Below are 21090 nucleotides of genomic sequence, written 5' to 3' on the forward strand. Positions count from 1 at the left end.
CCCCTCTGTTGGTGGCATGACGAATGACCCCTGAGGCTATAAAACAGTCACAGTCCTTCATTCTCCCCTCACGGTTTTGTTTGGTTTTGGATTTTTGATGAGACTGGAATTTAAACTCTGGGCCTCCCACTTGCTTGTCAGGTGCTCTACCAGTTGAGCCACACCTTCAGCCCTTTTTGCTTTATTTTTCAGACAGAGTCTCCAACTTTTGCCCGGGCTGGCCTCCCATCTCCACCTCCTATGTGGCTGGGGTTATAGGTATGAGCCACAGCCCAGGTGTTGCCTTACAGTTTTTGAGGGTGGGGAATTTGAGAATGACTCTGCTGGTGGGCTGGTCCTGAATGGTCACATTCAGATAGATGTCCACGGGCCTGCAGGGCTGAAGGATCTGCTGCCCAAGGGGCTTGTTTACTCTGAGGCCAGGTTGATGCTGGTTGTTGGCCAGGGGTGAGGAGGAGAGGGACTGCCTCTCCACCAGTGCCTGTGCCTGTGTCCAGGTTTCTGTGACAACATGGTGGCTGAAATCCAGGAGTGAACACTGAGAGATAAACAGACAGACAACCAGGCAGAAGCCATACCCTTTTCACCACCCCCTCAAACACCATTTCCCCCCACATCCTCTTCCTAAATGGGGAGGCACTAGGCCCACAGCCACACTGGCGGGTAGGAGGTTACCCTGTACTTGTGGACAGATTTAAACATCCCCCATCCCACCCCCATTGTATCTGCAAAGTTTAATTCTAAATCTGGGCAGTACACCGGGTTTTAATACATCAGTCTCTGTGTGTTTCAAACCACAGTGGGAGATGGGGGTGGGGAGAGAGATGCAGGCAGAAGGAAGCGCAGAGGGATGGGTAAGTGCTGTGTGAGAGCTGGGGGATGGACGGGAGTGGCAGCCAATGAAGGTGGAGGGTGGGTGGGGCAGATCTGGGCTCTGAGCATCTGTGGGCAGAGGTTCTGTACTTCTTTGAGCCCACCACCTGACCTGTGCCTGCCCTGGAGGAGGGTCCCAAGGTCAGGTGCAGCTACAGCACCTGGGAGCCTCTCTTCCTAAGGGTGCTTCGCCCTGACTCCTGAGCGCTGGCTCTTCTCCCCCGAAGCGCCCACTTGTGTGGGGTACCTTGGACATCCTCCCACAGGTCTGTTTCACACACACACACACACACACACACACACACACACACACACACGTACGTCCGCCTCCACTCTGTCCCTAAGGAAGCCTGTTAGATGCATGTCTTCATCTTTCCCATTATCGATATGCTTTGGAGATTCTTCCCAACTGGCCAGCAGCAAGCTTCCTTAGATTGTTTAGGGAATAACAGCAAGAAAAAGTCTTTCTACATTTAGTATGGAAGCAAATTTTTTTATTATATGTATTTCTGATTCGCAGTTGGTTGAATCCAAGGATGTAGACTGCAAATCTGGAGAGGCTGCTGTATCCCTTCTTATCCCATTCCTCTTTCCATTTCTGCGTCTCCTATTCCCATGCTGGCAGAACCTGTGTGCTCCTGGCTGTTTCGAAATCCTCTGGAGAACACGATGCTCCAGTGTGCATTGTTACTTTCCATGTTTGCATCTTTATTTTTGCCCCATGCTCATTCCTTGTTTAATGTCCATCTGTGTGTGGCTTGACCTCTCATTGCTGTCTATGACTCCTCAGTGTTTTCCTCTCTATGCCCCAGTAGTGCCCACCTGGAAGACCCCCAACTTCCTCCACTGCACACGGCTGCATCCCCATGTGGGCTGAATGGACATAGTCCAGAGTACAAAGGCCAATAGCAGAGTGGTGTCTTCTGGTTTGCTTCTCACCGTTGCACCACCCTCAACTTAGAGACTTAACACAGCCACTTTGCTTTGCTCCAACTTCAGAGGTGAAGAAATCAGGAACGGTTCAGCTGGTAGTTCATCTGAGCTGGCCAAGGCAGTGAGAGCTGGAGGTTCCCGTCCAAAATGGCATCTTCACTCCTGTCTGCACCCTTGTCGCACCTGGCCTCTCCCCCTCATATGGTTGTCTGGTCCCAGAAGAATCCTTTAATGGCTAGCTGGATGTCCTCATGGTATGGTAGTCTCGGGATGGATGGACCTCCTTCATGACAGCTGCTTTTCCCCCAGTTGATCATTCCAGAAATAGGAAAGGGGAGATGCCTAGGTTTGGTTGCTGACCTAATGTCATTTCTGCCACAGTCACTGCTCTCAGCAGTCACAGGCCACCCGAGATGATAAGTGGCATAGGCTCACCTCTTGACAGAAAGACGTCAAAGAACTGATGGCCATTTTTTATGCACTCCAATGTACACATTTGACCTCACAGGCTGTTCTCCAGGTAGACCTCCCCAGCTCACACCCACACACCCCCAGCACACCCTGGCTCTGTCTGACCTGTCCAGCCCCCCAACACACACTGCAGTGAACATCCTTGCTGATGGGTCTGTTTACACGTATACAAATATAAATATGGGGCCAGATCCCAGAGCTGGTACGCAAAGTCAAAGGGCATGCACATTTGCAATGTGAACAGATATGGCCGGCCCTTTACACCCTGGCTTCCACCTCCTTCCCACAGATCCTCACCCTCCTCCCAAACCACTCTCTGCCCAGGCCCCCAGTGTTGCCCTAGCCCTCACAGTGCCTTCTCCACTTGCAGTCACAGGGATCCTCACAAAGCTACATCACATACTGTCTCTCCTCTGCTCTGAAGCCACTGATGATGTCTGCAGTGCTCAGAGGAAAGCAGCTAACAGTGGCTCTGAACCCCACATGTGTACTCCGTGGCCTCCCTCACCTTGTTCCTCTGCACCCTTCACTCCTAGCCCTGGCAAATCCACACCAGATGTGCCCTCAGAGCCTAGCAGTTAATGTTTCCTCTACCCAAAGTGCTCTCTCTGTATGTCCCCATGACTCAGCCATGCTCCATCAGTGCCTCAGATCAAACACCATGTTCCCTGCTCATGCCTGGCTCCTTCCTGGACTGTGCCTTCTTCGTAGCATTTCTTTCCCCCACATGAGGTAGGTCAAGTTGTCTGTCTTTGCTCCCGATCATAAGTGTATGGCAGAGGGACTTATTTGGATTGCTTGCTGCAAATCCTCACACCACAACAGCTCCTGGTATGTAGTAGGGGCTCTGACTCTATCTTGAATACTGTGGAATTCAATCACACTCCATAAAGGTTATGGCTACTTGCACCACACCTGCAATGTCTGAGTCTCAGTAACTTGAATTCACCCAAGCACACTGTCAGCTTCCAGTCCTTTAAGCTCATGCTTCCCTTGCTCAAGAATCTTCAAGGACTCCCTATCACCTTGCTTGTGCATCTCAAACCAAAACCCAACTCTCTGGAAAGAAGTTCACAGATGACATTTTCTCAATGTCAAGTTTTTTTTTTCTTCCCCATTTTTCTTATTAGCATGAGCTTCCACTTAACCCAAAAAAAAAAAAAAATCGCTAAGGCATAGAAAGAGATGTCTCACAATGAGTTCTCCAGTTGGAGCTTGTAACGCTGTAATGAAATCAATCCCGACACAGGGCCAACAAACACCCCAAACTTAGACCAGGTTCTTTCTCTTGAATGGGCCTCAGTTTATCCACTCGAGGGATGAAGATAACAACTGTATCCCCTGTGGTATGTCTGGTGTTTGCTGAGCTCTAGACACTGGACACCCTAAACTCCCTCAGTTTTCACAGCAACTGGAAGAGGTGAGCGTTGTTCTTTCTTCTGATGGGGCACCATCAGAACCAGATTTGAACTCTCACAAGCCACCTCCCCTCCCAGAAGGCTGGATTCAAGTCTGGGTATTTGTTCCTAGGGTGCACTTTGCGGGGGTGGTATTCTCACAGGTGTGGCCTTGCTGGGACAGGGAAAGGAGGCGGCAGAGCTGGGCTTAGTGCCCTGTGCCTCCACCCACACACAGGTCCTTGGAGCACAGGTCCTTGGTTTACTAGGATTCTCATGCATGATCACATTGGACTTTTGCAGTCACACTTTGCAGTCTAAACTCCCACCATTCCCGCTTTGCTGATGTGCAATCGAGGTACCGCACCCTGCTCCAGGCCACTCACAGATCTTTGCAACAAATCAGTCTGCCTTGCCTCCCCTTGCAAGTTCAGGGTGTCACAGCTGGAAGGGACCCAATTTATAATGCAGGAATTAGTAAGTTAAAGCTTCTGGAGAACTGGGAAGGGCTATCAGGCAGTTGCTCTGTTTACTGGCAAGGCTGGAGCACATAGAGCAGGAAGGAGGGAGGCCAGGAAGATGCCCCAGGTTGGTATCTTCAAAGTCTGGCCTGCCTCTGCTATCCTCAAGGTCCCCAGAGGGGCAGCAAGCTGTCACTTACATGAATGTCCTCTGCTCTGGCCATACTAACCCAAGCTGGCCTCTTTACTTCTGATCTCCATCTGCTTCCCCACACAGACAGGCACACACAGGAAAGGCAGCTGGCTCCTCTCGGCTCCTACAACTTATCATCCTCAGTGCCTCACAGTGTCAAGCACTGTTTCAGGCACTGGTGATATGTTGGAGAATAAGTGAAGATTCCTACCCTGTGGTGTTCCCATTCTGAGAACACCACAGAGAAGAGACAATAAATAATGTACACAATAAGTGAAGTTAGGCAGTTATAAGGGCAATCCCTTTAAATAAGACAGACAGGGAAGACCTCACTAAGAAGTGACATGTAAGCAGAACCTTGAACAATGCAGGACTGAGCCCCAGGCAGCAGCTGGACAGAACCTTCCAGGAAGCGGAGCACTGTCCACAGCAAGTGCAAGGGCCCTGGGGTAGAGGGTCTGCTCAGAGGTGCAGCAAGGAGGCCAGCATGGCTGGTGGGATTCAGCGAGGAGAGAGACAGGAGACAGGACAGAGAAGTAATAGGGTGAGAGATGGGGCTGGTCACACAGGGTTTGGGGACCACAGTCACAGTCTGCTTTTGCTCTAATGAACCAGAGCCGAGGGAAGATTTTGCAGAGGGCACAGCAAGTCCTAGTCTATGCATTCAGAGGTTTTCGGTGGCTTCCATGTCCATAGCATGCTGCAAGGGGAGGAAGCAGGGATCCTGTGAGGGGCTGGGCCCAAGTGGCAGCACTGTCCCAGCCTCCCATGCCTCATAAAGAGCCACCCTAGACCCTGGCAGCTTACCGCAGTGCCTTCCCACCAGTTCTCAACTCTAGGCCAGGTGTGGTGGGAGCAGCTGTCTCGACTCTGCAGGGACTTGGACCTCAGGTGGGAGGACTCCACTTGGCCTCCCTTCCTTAGGGCAGCTTGAGGCTCCAAGAGTGGAGCTCCAGGGAACAGCCTGGGAGTCACACCATTCCTGCTCCTTTCTATTGGTCAAAGCCATCCAAAGCCCACTGAGACTCAGGCAGAGGGGACATGGACCCCACCTGTTGGCTGGTCACATTCTCAACCGCGCAAGCATTTACCATCTTTAGACAAATTGGAGGTTGCTGTATGAGCTGATGCCAGAAGCACAGGGCAGATTCAGAATGGCTCTGTTCATCAGAGCTCGTGGCCCTACAACCACAGTTACATCCCAGAAGTGTGGGGAGCTGGACAGCAATTCCAACCTGGCCTGGTGAGTCAAGACAGGCTTCCTGGAGGAGGTGATACAAGTTGCCTTAAAGAATGAAAGAATCCCAAGACAAGGGGAATTAGATCGCCACACCCTGGGAGGCAGGAGAAAGCATGCTTATGACATAGGTTCTGGCCCCCACTGTCCAGGTTGGAATTCCACACTGTATTGCTCCTTACAGTGGGTGACATGGGGCAGGCCACCCCACCCCTGAGCATTGGCTTATTCACTTGTACAATAATGTGATGATCGCATGGCCTTCTGAGCAGGAATGCATGCCAGGTACCTGCTAGATAGAAAAAGCCTGACTGTCAGCTCTGCCTAGGAAATGTCACTCAGCGGTCCTTTGACATAGGCTCCAAGCTGGCACTGAAGAGGAAATGGGCAGAGCCTCACCCAGTGTCACTCAGCATAGAAGTGGAACCTGAAGCACACACCAGTGAGCAGACACCCTGACCTCTCTTGGTCTCCACAACCCCTCCCCACAGCTCACTTTGGAACAGGTCAGAGAGGCCACGTCTTCATATCTGTCTCCACCCTGCCTCTCCCTGTCACCCTAGGAGTCCCAGGTGGAACCCTGAAGATGGAGGGCTCTGCCCTTCCCCTCGCTGCCTGGCCACCACTCCCAGGCTGCACTTTCCCCATCCCTGTTCAGCAGGAGCCCTTAGTCCATCCAGCACGGAGTTCCGGTGGATTTTATGGGCCAGCCACAGCAGACAAATGGAGAAGAAAAACATCCCTCTCAAAATCTGATTTCCGCTCAGCCGGAAGGAGGCTGGGCTGTTTTAACCCTCTGTGGGAGGGGACCTCGGGGGCTAATTCAAGACCCTCCTTGCTCCATGCCCTGCCTTCCCAACACACAGATGTGGCCCCTGGTTTGTCTTGACTGTCAGTCTGACCGGACTGAGAAACAGCTAGAAGAATAGCAATGCACACCTCTGGGTGTGTCCAGATCCTGCGGGCTCGGATCTAATCAATGGACTCATCCCTTGATGGATTCACGAACACCACAGTACAATTGGGAGGTGGTGGAAATGTGGAAGGTGGGGCCTGGTTGGAGGAAGTAAGTCACTAGGGACAGGTCCTTTGGGGCTGTATCCTGCCCTGGCCTCTCCCTTTCTCTGTTTCCTGGCCACCATGATACGAGCTCCTCTGCTCTGCCAGGCCCTCCCACTATGACAGACTGACACCTCCAAAACCACCAGAGACAATAAGTAATCCCTCCCTTCAGTTGGTTATGTCAAGTATTTTTGTCACAGTGATAAGAAAAAGTAAGTAATCCAACGCAGTAGCAGACTGGAGTCGGATGGGAGAGTCTTCACTCATAGGTCTGTTTCCTGGACTGAGAGGACTGAGAGGTCAGAACAACCAATCAAAAGTTCCTTCATGTGCCTCCCCATGTGGCCTGGGCTTCCTCACAGCATGGCGGCCTTAGGACACTGAAACTCATTACTGGCTACTCTGAGCTCCAAGCAAGAAGGACCCAGTCAGCAAAAATAAGAGCTGCATCGCCTTCTATGACCCAGCTTCTGAAGGCATCTAGGTCACTTTTACCAAATCTAACTGATCAGAGCAGCCACAGGCCTGTTCAGACTCACAGGAAGGGGACAGAGATCCCAGATCTTGACGGGCAGAGTGGGGCTTGTGTTTTTAAACCATCACAGCTATTAATACAGATGAGATCCAGATCCAAATCTCAACTCTGTTCCCAGCTGGGCAATCATAACAAGTTCTCTATCTCCTCAGAGCTCCAACTTCCCGTTCTGTAGTGCCTGGCTTCGAGGATGAAGAGGGTGAAATGAGACATGGGTGTGAAGTAGATCGCTCAGTGCCTGGCATGTAGTGTGTTGTTGATCTTGGCCAGACATGGAGGTATTGATGACAGCTTGCATTTGGCAGCATGTAACAGAAACCTATGATAGAACCCTGACTGCCCCATACTGTCCAGTATGGATGGGGAAAATTGTGTTCCCCCTCCCCCATACTGCTCCCTGCTAAGCTCAGGTGACCTGAGCTTAGGATTTTTTAACAAGACTCTGACTTTTCAAAGGACTCCTTAAACAGTGGCTTCATTTAGCAACACCTTGATCCTCCACCTCATCTTGGTGCCTCTGTCACACCTGGCACTGACATCAAGGTCAACTGAGCCAGGTGAAAGCCTGAGCAGGCTAAATGACAGTGCATCTTTCAACTGGAGACATCTTTTTAGAGGGACAGGACTGCAGAGGTGGCACCGGCCTCCTCTGTCTTATCATGCAATTCTACTCTGGCCCCAGACTTGCATCTTCTACTTAGCACAGTCAGATCACTGCAGCTGGCCTGCTCTACTTTTCCTGGAGTGGGGTTTTTGAGTATCTGAGCTTAAACTACCCTGGAAGGGAGTGCTCTTCCTTCCTTATCCCCGCTACGAACAATGTACAGAAGACAATTGCTATCCCATCCCTCACTGTGAGACCTCAGGAAAATCACTTTCTCTCTCTGTTCCTGTATACTCATCTGTAAAGTGGGAATATTCGCAGTACTTAGCTCATGAGGCCACTCTGAGGATTAAAGGAGGAGCAAGCAGCACTTAAGCGCTGAGAAGGATGTCCTATATAGTCCTCTCTGTAATAGTATTTTAATTTACATTGCACTCTGTGAGAGAAGTACAGGAAAACACGTCTTCCATTCACAATGATATTTTAGTGTTCCTTAGGGTGGGGCTCTGGGTGTATACCTGTGCATCTCCCTGCTAACCTACCTCTGCCAGGTAACCAAAACTCACCTGCTTACTCCTGCCTCACTCCTACCACACACGCGCTCAAGCAAGACATTCACACCTGATGGACTACGTGGATTATCACTGATAACAGCCTGGAGAAATGTCTGCTAAATTGTGTTCACTCTTAGGTGTGTGGGCACGGAGCAAGTCTGTGGTCAAATAAGCCTAGAAAACACACACTGCAATGAAGTCCCATGAGTTTATTTGCTGCAGGACTTCTCAGGGCCTTTAACCTATTAATATGCTGCAATTCTCAGAAGAAGGCTGCAAAATGCATCATCCAGATTCTTTTTTAGCATGAACCACTGAGCAAATGCCAGAACATGTATGTGTTCCCAGAAGCTTACCCTTGAACATGGGTTCAAGGGAACAAGGGGAAATTGAGTTCCAGTGGTGAAATCAAAGGCTGGGGCCCATGCTGGGGGAATAGTCTAGGGTCAATAGAGGAGCTCGTTACCCTGAATATAAACACAAAGCAAAGCCAGGTGTGGCGGCACACATCTAAATCCCAGATGCTCAGGAGAAGGAGTTAGGAGAATCTAGGTCTGAGGTTGGCCCCAAGCAAAGTGATATCCTATCTGAAAAATAACTAAGGCAAAAGGGCTGGGGGAGTAGTTCAAGTGGTAGAGCACCTGCCTAGCAAGCACAAGACCCTGAGCTCAATTCTCAGTGCCACAAAAAAAAAGAACAAAATAAAGTTTAGCCTCCCTATGTGAGAAGAGATTATAGTGTACATGTTTGCTCACTGTCAACACACTCAACAGATCTTTCTAGAATCTCCTTTTATACCAGGTACTAATCTGGTCTTGATCTTGTTCTCTAAGAATTTTCATGGCAGGGCTGATGGAGTGGCTCAAGTGGTAAAATGCCAGCCTAGCAAATACAAGGCCCTGAGTTCAAACCTCACCAAAAAAATTTTTCTGATGCCAAAATTGCTCTCAAGCCAAATTCTCCTCCATTGCTAAATGGTCATGTGACTAAGAAAATCCCTGTAAATCCCAGATCATGATAAGAACTGACATGTACACAGCCCATACACTATGCCAGGACTGTTGTAAACACAACATACACGAACTCATTTCACCCACCACAGCAGCCCTGTGAGGCAGGCCCTACTAGGGCTCCTGCCTTGCAGATGGAAAAACTGAGGCTCAGAAAAATTCCCAAGATCACACAGCTGGTGACTGGCAGAGCTAAGATCTGAACCCAGTCAGACTCCCAAATCTGCAAACTTAACCATGTGACACTATATTATCTCCAGAAGTGACACCTCTGGCCAGAATCACCCAATTCCATTCATTCTTCCTTTCTTGCTTACTTGTAGAAACCCAACGTTCAGCTCATAGATGGCCAACAGCAAATGTAGACTACATTCTCAGACCAGGCATGGTGGTGCACACGGGTAATTCCACTAGGGAGGCTGAGGCAGGAAAATCTTCAGTTCAAGACCTTCAAGACCAGCCTGGGTTTTGTAGCAAGTCCTTGTCTCAAAAAAACAGGGTTTGGGAGGCTGGTGTAGTGGCACAAGTGGTAGAATGTCTGCCTAGCAAACATTCTAGGTCCTGAGATCAAACCCCAGTACTACAAAAATTTAAAAAAGGTCTGCATTCTCATCTTTCTTTCAGTTAAGTACCGTCACATGACAAGATCTGGCCAGCAGGATGTGAGCAGATGTGAGGTTCTAAATCCCAGACAAGTATTCTCAAAGGCCTAATAGTGCTCTTCTTTCTTCTGCCTCTTTCTTCTTTTGAATGCAGGACACAATGGCTCCAGCCTCTTTCTTCTTTTGAATGCAGGACACAATGGCTCCAGCAGCCATTTTGGTTCATGAGACAACTTAAGGAGAGGAGCAAAAGGATATACAGACCCTGGATCCCTGACACTGTGCTTTAGTTATCTAATATTGCATGACAAAACACCTTAAACTTAGGGATTTACGATGTTGGTGGTAATTATGACCTCCCAGTCATGTGCACTGGGTAGAAGATTAATGTAACAATATATCCACCTAAAATTATTACTATTTTAATTCTCTTTCTTCCTCTGCCTTTCTTAATCATTGTTGTTATTTTTCAGGTTTCCTGTGGGTCAGGAATTCAGGATCCACATCTGAGAGATTCATTGATACTGGTTGGGGACTAAGAGACCTTGGCTCCTCTTTACACCACGCTTCTCCACAACACAGCTTAAATGTCCTTATGGCATGGTGTCTGCCATCCCAAAAGTGAATAATTCAAGAGAACAAGACAGGAGCTCAATGTCATTGTGAGTCACACACTGTCACTTCTGCCATATTCTTTTGATCACTGAAGTTGGATCTACCAAAGGGATCTACAAATGGGTGGTTGGGGACTATCTTGGGAGCTCACCACCTCACCATAGAGTGCCAGACCAGCCTGACTTCCAAATACCTTGAATGGGAGATAAATACATTTTCATCTTGCCTAACTAACTTGAGGTTGTTATTAACACACCTATGAGTTCTTGACACAAAGTGGGCCCTCAACAAATGCTGACCATCTCGGTCTATCCTAGAAGCAGATGGAGGTGTAAAATGTCCTATGTTCCCCTGTCTATGCACAACAAGCACATGTAAGCACCACAATCTAGGATGAAATTTGGTACAAGGGAAGTGTGGGAGGCTCTGTATTAGCCTCCTTCCTTCCTTCCTCATTTTCTTCCATCCTATTCGTTCATTCTTGTCCGCAGTGCGCCAGGCTTCAGCCTTGGATGCTGGGATACATTCCCTGTATCCCTCACAGCCTAGTGAGGGAGGGAGCATGATGAGATGAAAGTCCACCTATTTCTCTGTCATTAGGAAGTCAGCTAATTTGAAGTGGTCTCCATGCCCCGCTGATGGGTATGCAAACTGGACAGTTGTGCACCAAGACCAAGTATGCGTGTTCCCTGTGCCCATGACCCTGCCCCTAGAAATACATCCCCAGTCATACATGCAGGAGTCCAAGTCTGAACCAGAAGCACACTGCCTCTTGGCCAGGAAGCCAGGGTCCTTCACCAGGGAGTGGGAAAAGGAGGTGTGGAGACGTTTGTGCTCAGTAGCAGTTAGAAATGACAGCCTTGAGTCAGACCACACACAGAATATTGTCAAGGAAACAAAATATAGCAAAATGGAAAAAATCCAAGGAACAGATCTATGGAAACTACCATTTGTAAACAATAATGACCCACTGATCACTGATGCCTTTAATCCCACCACTCCGGAGGCTGAGACAGGAGGATCACAAAGTCGAGGCCAACCTGGGTATATAACAAGAAATGTCAAAAAAAAAAAAAAATCCAATCACACAACTTAGCACCATATGTTTTATAAGGACATGTACATTCTCAAAGCATTCATGAGAGGGACGGGGAGGGGAATGGGAATGAAGGAGAAGGCCAGGGAGTCAGGGGCCAGCTGCCATTCCCTCATCTTGAGACCCTCCTCTCCTCTCCCCTGCTACCTCCTCCGAGGCTCTCAATTCCTCTGGCTGCCTCCATGCTACCAAGAGGTGGGGAAGAAGCAAGGGCTGCCAAGTCAGACCAACCTGAGCGCCTGCTCCCGCCTGCTGTGACTCAGTTGAGCCACTCTCCCCTCGCTGAACCTCAGTTTCTCCATGTATAAAATAGGAAGGAGGATAACACCTCAGAAGGTTGTGACAGGCAGCAAGTGTGACGAACAAAATACAGTCTCTGCCTGGTGGAGCTTGTATAAAGTGGAGGGAGACAGATGGACAGACAAATGTGTTCACTGTTGTATCCCCAGTACCACATCTGGGCCCAGCTCATAGCAGGTTCAATTAACACTGTAGAATGAAAGAACGGATGAATGAACAGCACAGCAGTGATAAATGTTAGAGAAGGAAATAAAGGGGGGTGGGGGTGGATAGAGACACGGCTGCTTTCACCCCAGCGGTCAGAAAAGGCCTCCCTGAGATGAGATTTGAGTTGGGGATTAGCTAGGCAGACATCTGGGGCAGTGGTGCCAGGCGGTGGGCTCTAGGGATGAGAGGATACAGATGTCTTTGGCACAGAGTGATCAGAGAATGGAGGAGCTGAGCTCCCCCTCACAGACAGACTGAGAATGTGGCGAAGCCCCAGCCCACTCCCAGTGACAAGTCCTAGGACAGCGAACACCTCCTTGGCTGTGGGCTGGGACCATCCCTTACAGGCAGTGGTACAAACTCCTCTTCTGAGCTTTTGCTGTATGCCAGGCCCCGCTTTCTTGGCATAAATTCTGGGCACCATCACCAGCCCAGGGAGTGGGTATTATTCTTATCTGCAGTTTTCAGAGCAGGAAAAACGAGATTCTGACAAGCAGCTAACCTTGGAATGGGGGCTGGGTCTCTGATGCCAGAGTCTGGCTTGCTTCTACCACATTGTCCTGAAATTCTTTGTTTACAGCTTGCCTTCCTTTCTACAACAGCAACATCTTGGTCTCATTCATGATTTTATTTTACTCCCAGAGTCCCATATGTCAAAACCTGCCAGAGGAGCAAATGAATGAATGAGCCTACAGGGTAGGTCCCCTCCCCGCCTTCCGGGCATCTCCACTTCTGAAGTAGAATTGGAAGGGGGCTGGACAGAGGAATTTCAAGCCACTTGAGGGTCAGGAGCAGAGGGGAGGGGGAAAAGGGGAGAAAGCGAAAGTGAAGGGAGCTGGGAGCCCCTGTGAGGAGGCGCAGACAGGGAAGGAAATCTCCCGGTAATAATTCATCTGCTCAGGAAGCAGCGGCCAGCCTGGAGCTGTATGTGGAACTGGCCCTGTGGGGAGGGGGCCGAGCTGGCTCCTTCTCCTCCTCCCCAAAGTCCAGCCTGGCTGGGGTCACGGTCAAATGGTGTGGGGGTGGGAAACCAGGTGTGGGAACAGAGTCTTCCCTTGGTCCTTGGGTTCTGAAGGCTCAAGAGGCTTCTCTCTCAGCGGCCAAGGGAAACCCATTAGACCCCCCACTTTTCCCCTTTCTAGGCTGAGTCAAGTAAGTTAGGGAAACACAGCTGGCATTTTTAAGAAAAGCAACACTAAGAAAAGCCAAATGCACCTAGAAACTTTTTGACCCCACTCGGTATGTTTTCTGCCACTCAGGCTGCCTTTAAGATTGAAGACAAAGTTATAGGCCAAGTGGACACTGACTTGGCCAGTCCTGGGAGGAGCTAGGAAGCAGGTATGAGTGACCTGGGGGACCCAGGGGCTAACATCGGCTCAGTTATTCTTTGCAGAGGAGGATGAACACTCTAAGGTTTCTAGAAGGAAGATGGCACTGAGGGAGGATAGCCTGTGTGTGATGGCATGGTGGTGCATGCCACCAGGTAGGGAAGCCAGCCTTGCTAGGACTGGCGCCCCCACTCCACACCTGTAAGACTGAACCCCAACACTCTTATCTGTAAGTCAGGCACTGTCCTATAATACCTCAGCTGGGCACAGTAGAGTACCAAGCACTGTTGGTCAGCTCCACTAGGGTAGGTGAGAGCAGACCCCATTTTGTTCAGATCTGTAACCTCAGACCTAAAACCATGCCTGACACATAGTAGGGACCCAGTAAACATTTTTGTTCAGTGAATAAATGAATGGATGAAACTATTGGTGATTGTGTGTTTTGGTTTTTCTGATCTTTTCTTTTTTGTTTTCTCCTTTTTTCAAATTAAATTTTATTTATTTATTTTTATTTTGCAGTACTGGGGCCTGAACTCAGAGCCTACACCTTGAGGCACTCCACCAGCCCTTTTTTGTGATTTTTTTTTTTTTTTTTGAGATAGGGTCTCGAGAACCATTTGCCCCAGCTGACTTCAAACCGCGATCCTCCTGATCTCTGCCTCCTGAGTAGCTAGGATTATAGTCTTTTTCTTTTTCTTTTGATTGTCGCCATGGAGATGACATGGTTTGATCCCATTTTGGAAAGATTATAGCATTTCTCCAAGTGTTCCCCATGGACACCACCACCATCATCGCGGGCTTGTACAAAATGCAAGTTCCTGAGCCACACTCCAGAACTACTGAATCATACTGGGGGGCAAAGTAGCCTGGGAAGCTGAAATGTCAAAAGCCCTTCTTCCAGCAGAGCTACAGGATTAGAATCTGAAGGCGGGAAGACCCAACAATCACGTTCCGAGAAGGAAACAGGCCAGGCTAAGAGAAAAAGACCTATCCGCAGTCTCCCAGCCAGTCTAGGCTAAGGACCAAGAGGAGTCGGGACCTGAGCACCACTGCACCACCCAGACCTCCAGCACTTGCCCAGCTCGCCGGCCCAAATCGCGAGCCTGCTGGGCTGGCCTCCAGCTCCCCCGCCGCTTTCAACCTGGGGGACGGGGACCGCCGGGGTATCGCCATTGGCTGGGGCGGGGCGGAAGGCTCCCGATTGGTCCGGCGGAGCCCCCCGCCCCGGCCCTGCGCCGCCCCGTGACTGGCCCCTCCCTCGGCTATAAGGCGGTGGCCGGCGGGGCCGTGGGAGCGCGCGGGAGCGCACCGCGGGGCGCGGTCTACGCAGGGACGCGGTCGGCGCACAGAGGGACGCGGTGCGGGGCCCATGGCGTTCGCGCTGCTGCGCCCCGTCGGCGCGCACGTGCTGTACCCCGACGTGCGGCTGCTGAGCGAGGACGAGGAGAACCGCAGCGAGAGCGACGCGTCGGACCAGTCGTTCGGCTGCTGCGAAGGCCTGGAGGCGGCGCGGCGCGGTCCGGGCCCCGGGGGTGGGCGGCGAGCGAGCGGCGGCGCGGGCCCCGTGGTGGTGGTGCGACAGCGGCAGGCGGCCAACGCGCGGGAACGGGACCGCACGCAGAGCGTGAACACGGCCTTCACCGCGCTGCGCACGCTCATCCCCACCGAGCCGGTGGACCGCAAGCTGTCGAAGATCGAGACGCTGCGCCTGGCGTCCAGCTACATCGCGCACCTGGCCAACGTGCTGCTGCTGGGCGACGCGGCCGACGACGGGCAGCCGTGCTTCCGCGCGGCGGGCAGTGCCAAGAGCGCCGTCCCCGCCGCTGCCGACGGCGGCCGCCAGCCGCGCTCCATCTGCACCTTCTGCCTCAGCAACCAGCGCAAGGGGGTAAGTGCGTGGCGCTCGCCTGCTGCGGCCACAGCGTTTGGAGGTGGTGGGGACAGGACCAAAGAGCAGCAGAGACCCCAGTGCGGCGAGGGGGAAGCGACGCAGAATCAGTGATGGTTGCGGCGCCCCCAAGCCCAGGGTTTTGGTGTGGAACTGATGCACTCGATTCGCGTTCCCAAAACAGAAAGGGTGCAGGGAAGCCCAGAGCTCAGATCTCACTTAATTGCACGTCCCCCCTGGACAGGCTGGCATGTCCTTTTTTCTGGGAAGAGGACATGAACAAAGAATAGCTAAGACCGTCATTTATGGAACGCTCCCTCTGTGCTTGAAGCTCGGCCTCCTCTTTACCTTCACAAGAGTTCTTTTCAGGCAGGTGGTTAAGTTTTTCCCTTTATTTTATCTCTAAGTAGGATCTGAGGTTCAGCGAGATGGAGTCACATGACCACATTTATGGGAAGCAGGCTCTGGGTTTGCTGTGTATATATTGCCCTGAGCCACCCACATCTCCGGTGTATCGCCCCTCATCCTAAGACCTGACCCACGAGGAAACTAAGACATGGAGACTCGTACCTCTAGCCCAGTGCTGAGGTACCCAGGTGATGAGGAGGAAGCAGAGGATCCCTGACAGTGCCCACCCCACAAGGGATGTAGTGTTGGGAGAGGGCACTGGACAGAGTGCCCTGTTAGGTCAACTGGACAGAGCTGTAATTAGGCTCCCAAGGTGAGCACTAAATCAGGGTGTGGGCCAAGCTGGGAGGTCTGGGTAGCTGCAGAGGCTGCCAGGGCCCTCTTGGCTAAAAACTTACCCATGTCCCAAAGAGCCTGCTTTGTCCCCAGCCTCTCCCCTTCTTTGGCCTGGGTTTTCCTTACAGTAAGGAAACCTATCTGTGTGACAGCATTGGATTTCAGCAGCTACCATTTACATCTGGAGAAGTGGAGACTCAGAGAGTCCTACCTGTTTGGTGGCCAATGAAAGGTCATGGGGCTTGTTTGGTGGCCAATGAAAGGTCATGGGGCCTGTAGTCAGGTTCCTGGCTGCAAGACTTTGATTCTCACAGTTGTCCCTTGCTCCACCCTGTGCTAGGGAGGCCTCTGTGTGTCCTAGCCTCAAACTTGCCCCTCTGGCTCATTAGACTCTCAGACAGGCTTCTCATCTCTTAGCTGCCTCAGTTTCCTAGAGTTGGTCTTCTTAGCCTCTGGCTTGTACTATCTGGAAGGTCCCTGCTTCTCCCTGCCATGGGTCAGTGCCTCAGGTAAGGGTGGGAAGCCAGGACTGGGCTTCAGGCGTGCAGGTGGGGATGTGAGGGCTGGCCAGGCCTCCTGATACTCCCTGACCATCTTCCACCCATTCATTCAATTCATAGCCCCTAATTACCCAGCAACTACTTTTTTTTTTTTCCCCCAGTGCTGGGGTTAGAACTCTGGGCTTCAAGCATGCTAGGCAAGCACTCTGCCACTGAGCTACACCTCTAGCCCCAGCAGCTGCCTTTTGTTGGCTCTAAGAATGTACCTAGAGAAGCAGGTGTGGGTCCCCACCTGCCAGCCAGTCAGATGCTCCCAGTTGAATGGGAGATGAGGACAAGGATGCTATGGTCTGATGGCAGGGGAAGGGAGCACAAAGGGACTGTCAGAGCCCAGAGGCAGCCCAGCCCCAGGGGACTTGGGAAGAAAGGTGGCAGATGAAAGGGTAGAGGAGAGTATTCTGGGAGCAGCACAGCAGGAGCTGGGCTCTGAAATCATAACCTAGAGAAGGAACTGGGAGGACGTTACAGGTGGTGGGAGCACGAGTGAGGCAGGAATTGGCCAGTGACAGTGACCACAGTCTTCCTGAACACTGATTTGTGCTTGGTGTGCTTCATGATTTACCATTTAGGTCCCTTAGCAGGCAGGGAAGGACCCTTTGGCTGTCCCCACCTGCATGGACATGCTGCCACTGGGTCAGAGATGCACAGCTGTTGATGAAGCAGGGGATCCAGTTCATGCCTGACTGGGAATGGGAAAGTGACAGTGGGAGGGCCCTGAACCTGCAGGCCTAAGGTCAAGGCCTGTGTGCCCCATGCCTATCCCACAGCAGTCAACCTGGAGGTCCCCTGTACATCTCAGGCCTGTTCCACAGCTCACAGAGCCTCTCCTGGGTCTGACCACTACCCTGGAATCTGTCTGTGGGACCCAGAGCCCAGCCAAATTTGGCCGCAGAAACCATGCTCATGTTCACAGGTTCCTCTGGGAATAGGTGAGAAGGGTGGTCCTGGCTAGCGCTGGCCCCTCCAGGACTCTGCTGGAAGAAAACTGTCTTGGGGAGCCCTGCTTCCTGCTGAGCTCTGAGGCCAAGAAGCAACAAGGTTGCAGACCCTATCTCTTCACCTTGAGCCACCACCTCCCTCCTGTCCTGGCTCGTGTGGCCTTGGGGTCTTCTTGGAAAGTCAGTATAGCTTCTTGCTGTTCAAGGAGGACTTAGGGCTGGGGCGCTGCCATAGCAGGAGAGACTGGGAGATGGGAAGGAGGTTCTTGTCTCTGCCCCATTTCCCTCTTGTCACCTGGGGGACAGGATCCTCTTGTGAAGCTGTCCCCTGATGGTGTGCTTAAGTGGAAAGTAGTGGAGATGCCATTCCCAGACGGTGCTGAGAACTGTACCTGCGAACATTATAGAAGACTTACTGCATTCTGACACTGGGCTAGAAGCTTTATCTGGTGGCTCATGTAACCTATATGAACTCGTGTTGCCTGTAAAGTAACTCCACGTCCCAAGTGGGGAAACTGAGGCTCAGGGAAATGAGTCACTTGCCTGAGGTCCAGCAGGCAGTCATGGGATTAAAGGCAAGGACTGTCTCACTTGAGCCCAGCCTAAGCCACAGTGCTTCCCAAAGACCCTTGACTCTGAGTTCCTAAGGGACAAACAGCCTGGAGCCAGTCAGGACTGCTTCTAAGCTCTCTTAGCAGTAACCAGCTACATTCACATTCAGCTGCACCTGGGGTGGCAGTAGAGTCATTTTTGTCCCCATTTCCTAGATGAGGAAACCGAGGTCCAGGGAAGTGAATTGTCCCAGCATTCACATGGGTGGGACTCAGGGCTCCAGATGGCCTCCGACTTGGGGTGGGAGTGGCGCTCCCTGTCCCTGAAGACTTACAAAGTGAAGGGGGGGAAGGCTGGCTTTCTACCCCCAACCTCAACACTCCCTCCTTCCCCCTGCCCCACCACCCTTCTCAGCTACTTTTGCCAGAGTTAGTCTGAGAAGCCCAGACCCAGGCTCTGCTGGGACCATGGCCTCAGCCCCCAAAATAGCCCTGCCTGTGAGTGAACATGCTGTCCCTAGGCCCGATGAGCCTCGAGGGAGGCTGGGCTCACATCTGGATGGATCTGCCCCAACCTGGGCCGGGGGTGGAGGGGGGCAGGGGCAGAACTCCCATATGGTCAGCTAGCTCTTTGCATGAGCCGAGGACACTGCCGGCCTCTTGAGAGCTCACACAGCAGCGTGTCCTGGAAACAGGACAGCTTGTTGGAGTAAGAGTGGTCTAGCCCAACTCTTTTTATTAAGGGGCCAGGTGCCACTAGGCCAGTCATTCAACACTGCAGCACCAAAAAGAGAGAGCACTGTAATGACTGTGATCTGTCTTCCAGTAAGGACGAAACCTGTGTGTCTGACCTAAGAGTATTGTGGGAGGGACTGGTAGAGATGCCCCTGTGAGGTGAGCGACAGGTGGCTTCAGGGGCTGCCACCACAAGCTTGTCTTCCAAGGGTCACCCCTCATTCAGGCAGCATTGATCAGTACCTGCTTCAAGCAATAGGCTGGAAATGGAGCCTCAGAGTAAAGAACCCCTTTTCCTGCCGCTCCTCAGCTCTCAGCCTGATGGGGGAACACAGGAAGGACCCTGGCTTTCCTTCTAGGTTTTATCCCCGGATATGTCCCAAAAGTCAGGAAGTGCTAGGCCATTCTAGGAGTAGAGAAACCTTCCCAGGGTGACAAGCCCCAAAAGCATATTCCTGGCAAAGGGAAGATCCCCAGTGAGGCAGGGAGGCCACAGACCCATGGTCTACTTTCAAAGGTGGCTGAGTCAGTTGCTGGGTACATGGTCAGGCAGCCAGGGAACCACTGCAGTGTCTGTCCCTCTAATGGAAAATATTATGCTGCACAACGTATTCAAAGTTTGAGGACTGGGGATATAGCTCAGAGGTAGAGCAAGTGCTTAGCGTGCATAGGGCCCTGGGTTCAATTCCCCCCAAAAAGTATGTCTATGCATGAATTTTTTAAGACAACAAATCACATGGGAGAGTGGAAAACGTAAAGAGTCCATAAAGTGAGAAACCCTCATTCCGCCTCCCATCGTCAGATCCCTTTCTCCGAGGAAGGCCTATCAGTGATTTCCCACATACACGTGTTTCTAGAACCTCCAAGGCAGGCGTATTCCTTCCGTTCTGTTGTTGCTTTTGCCCCTACGCAGTGTCGTCCACAGCACTCCCTTAGTCCATGGTTTCTTCTGCTTTTTGCTCTGGAGAACTTTATTGTGTGGCTGAACTGTGATTTATTTATCAAGTCCCCTGTTGCTGGACACAGAGGTTAGTTCCAGTGTTCCCAGTGACCTGACCCATTCTCCTAAAACCTCTTTCTCCTCTTCTGCAGGGTGGCCGTCGTGACCTGGGGGGCAGCTGCTTGAAAGTCAGGGGGGTGCCCCCCCTTCGAGGGCCACGGAGATGAGCCTGGGCCCCTGCAAGCAGGACCACAGAGAAAGAGGCCGGGAGCCAGCCACTGGCTGGGACGGGAGAAGATCCCAGAAGCCAAGCCCACCCCTTCTTTGTGTAAGGACCAGGGGACGATGGCCTAGGCCCAGGACTGTTTGGGCAGGGCCCCTTGGACACCTCCACCGTACCCTGGGGAGCTAGAAGGAGCCATTCAGCCCTCCCAGGCCCGGCTGGTCAGAGCAAGGCAGAACTTTCAGAAAACCAAAGACTGTTGGTGACAGAGGGGGCGTGTGTGTGTCTGCGCATGAGTGCTGGTGTGTGTGAGAGCGAGTTGGTGGGTTTAAAATAAAAGTATTTTTAAATAAAAGATGTCATTCCCAGCTGAGGAAGGGAAGGACCGTTTGGCGGCAGGAGTCAGAGGTGGCCCTCCTGGGACCTAGAAAGAGGTATAGCTGTAGCTAGGACTGTGGGGCCCTGGTGGGTGGGCTGGGGCAGGCAGGCGGCCCCCCTGCAGAAGTGGAGGTGACAGTCTCCCTCACTGCGTTTCTCTAGCCAGGGTTGATCTGTTGGGTGTCTGGCATGGTGAGTAAAGAAATCTTAATTTTATTTATTTTCAAATAAGGACTAGATCCGTGGTTCAACATTCAAAGGTTTTGAGATGATGTGTGAAACAAAGTCTCCCTCTCCCTGTCCTTCCAGAGGCTACCTCAGCCACCAGTTTTTGTGACATCCCTGTTCCCTGTGAATATCAAGCACATACAGAAACAAGAGCAAGCACCCGGTGCACCTCCTTCTCCCTCCTTTCCCTGCTTAATCCATCACCCCAAGCCCATGTAGAAAGGGAGGCCTTGCTCCTCTTATCAGCTGCTGTTACTCCGCTTCACAAGGTGACTGTGGCCACATCTACAGTTTTCCACAAGTGCAAACGAGGGCTTACTAAGGAGGCATTCTTACTCCTGTCTTAGTTGGGATGATTTGGGGGACCAATGACAACAAAAGGCACCTGGCAGAGACACCCTGGGGTCTGTCCACTTTTAAAGTCCAC

General features: G+C 51.7%; 1 protein-coding gene across 1 annotated transcript in view; it reads left to right on the forward strand.

The window, feature by feature from the left end:
• The window catches only part of Tcf15 (transcription factor 15), a 40080-nt gene extending 19487 nt beyond the window's left edge, over positions 1 to 20593 (forward strand). The window contains exons 2-4 of the mRNA XM_020164577.2: positions 10406 to 10594; positions 13998 to 15366; positions 19987 to 20593. Of these exons, the coding sequence (XP_020020166.1) occupies positions 14848 to 15366; positions 19987 to 20061 (594 nt within the window). The 5' untranslated portion in view covers positions 10406 to 10594; positions 13998 to 14847 and the 3' untranslated portion in view covers positions 20062 to 20593. The remainder of the gene's footprint in view (positions 1 to 10405; positions 10595 to 13997; positions 15367 to 19986) is intronic.
• Positions 20594 to 21090: the final 497 nt, after the last annotated feature.

The sequence above is a fragment of the Castor canadensis genome, chromosome 5 (genome assembly GCF_047511655.1).
Source record: "Castor canadensis chromosome 5, mCasCan1.hap1v2, whole genome shotgun sequence".
Taxonomy (NCBI): Eukaryota; Metazoa; Chordata; class Mammalia; order Rodentia; family Castoridae; genus Castor; species Castor canadensis.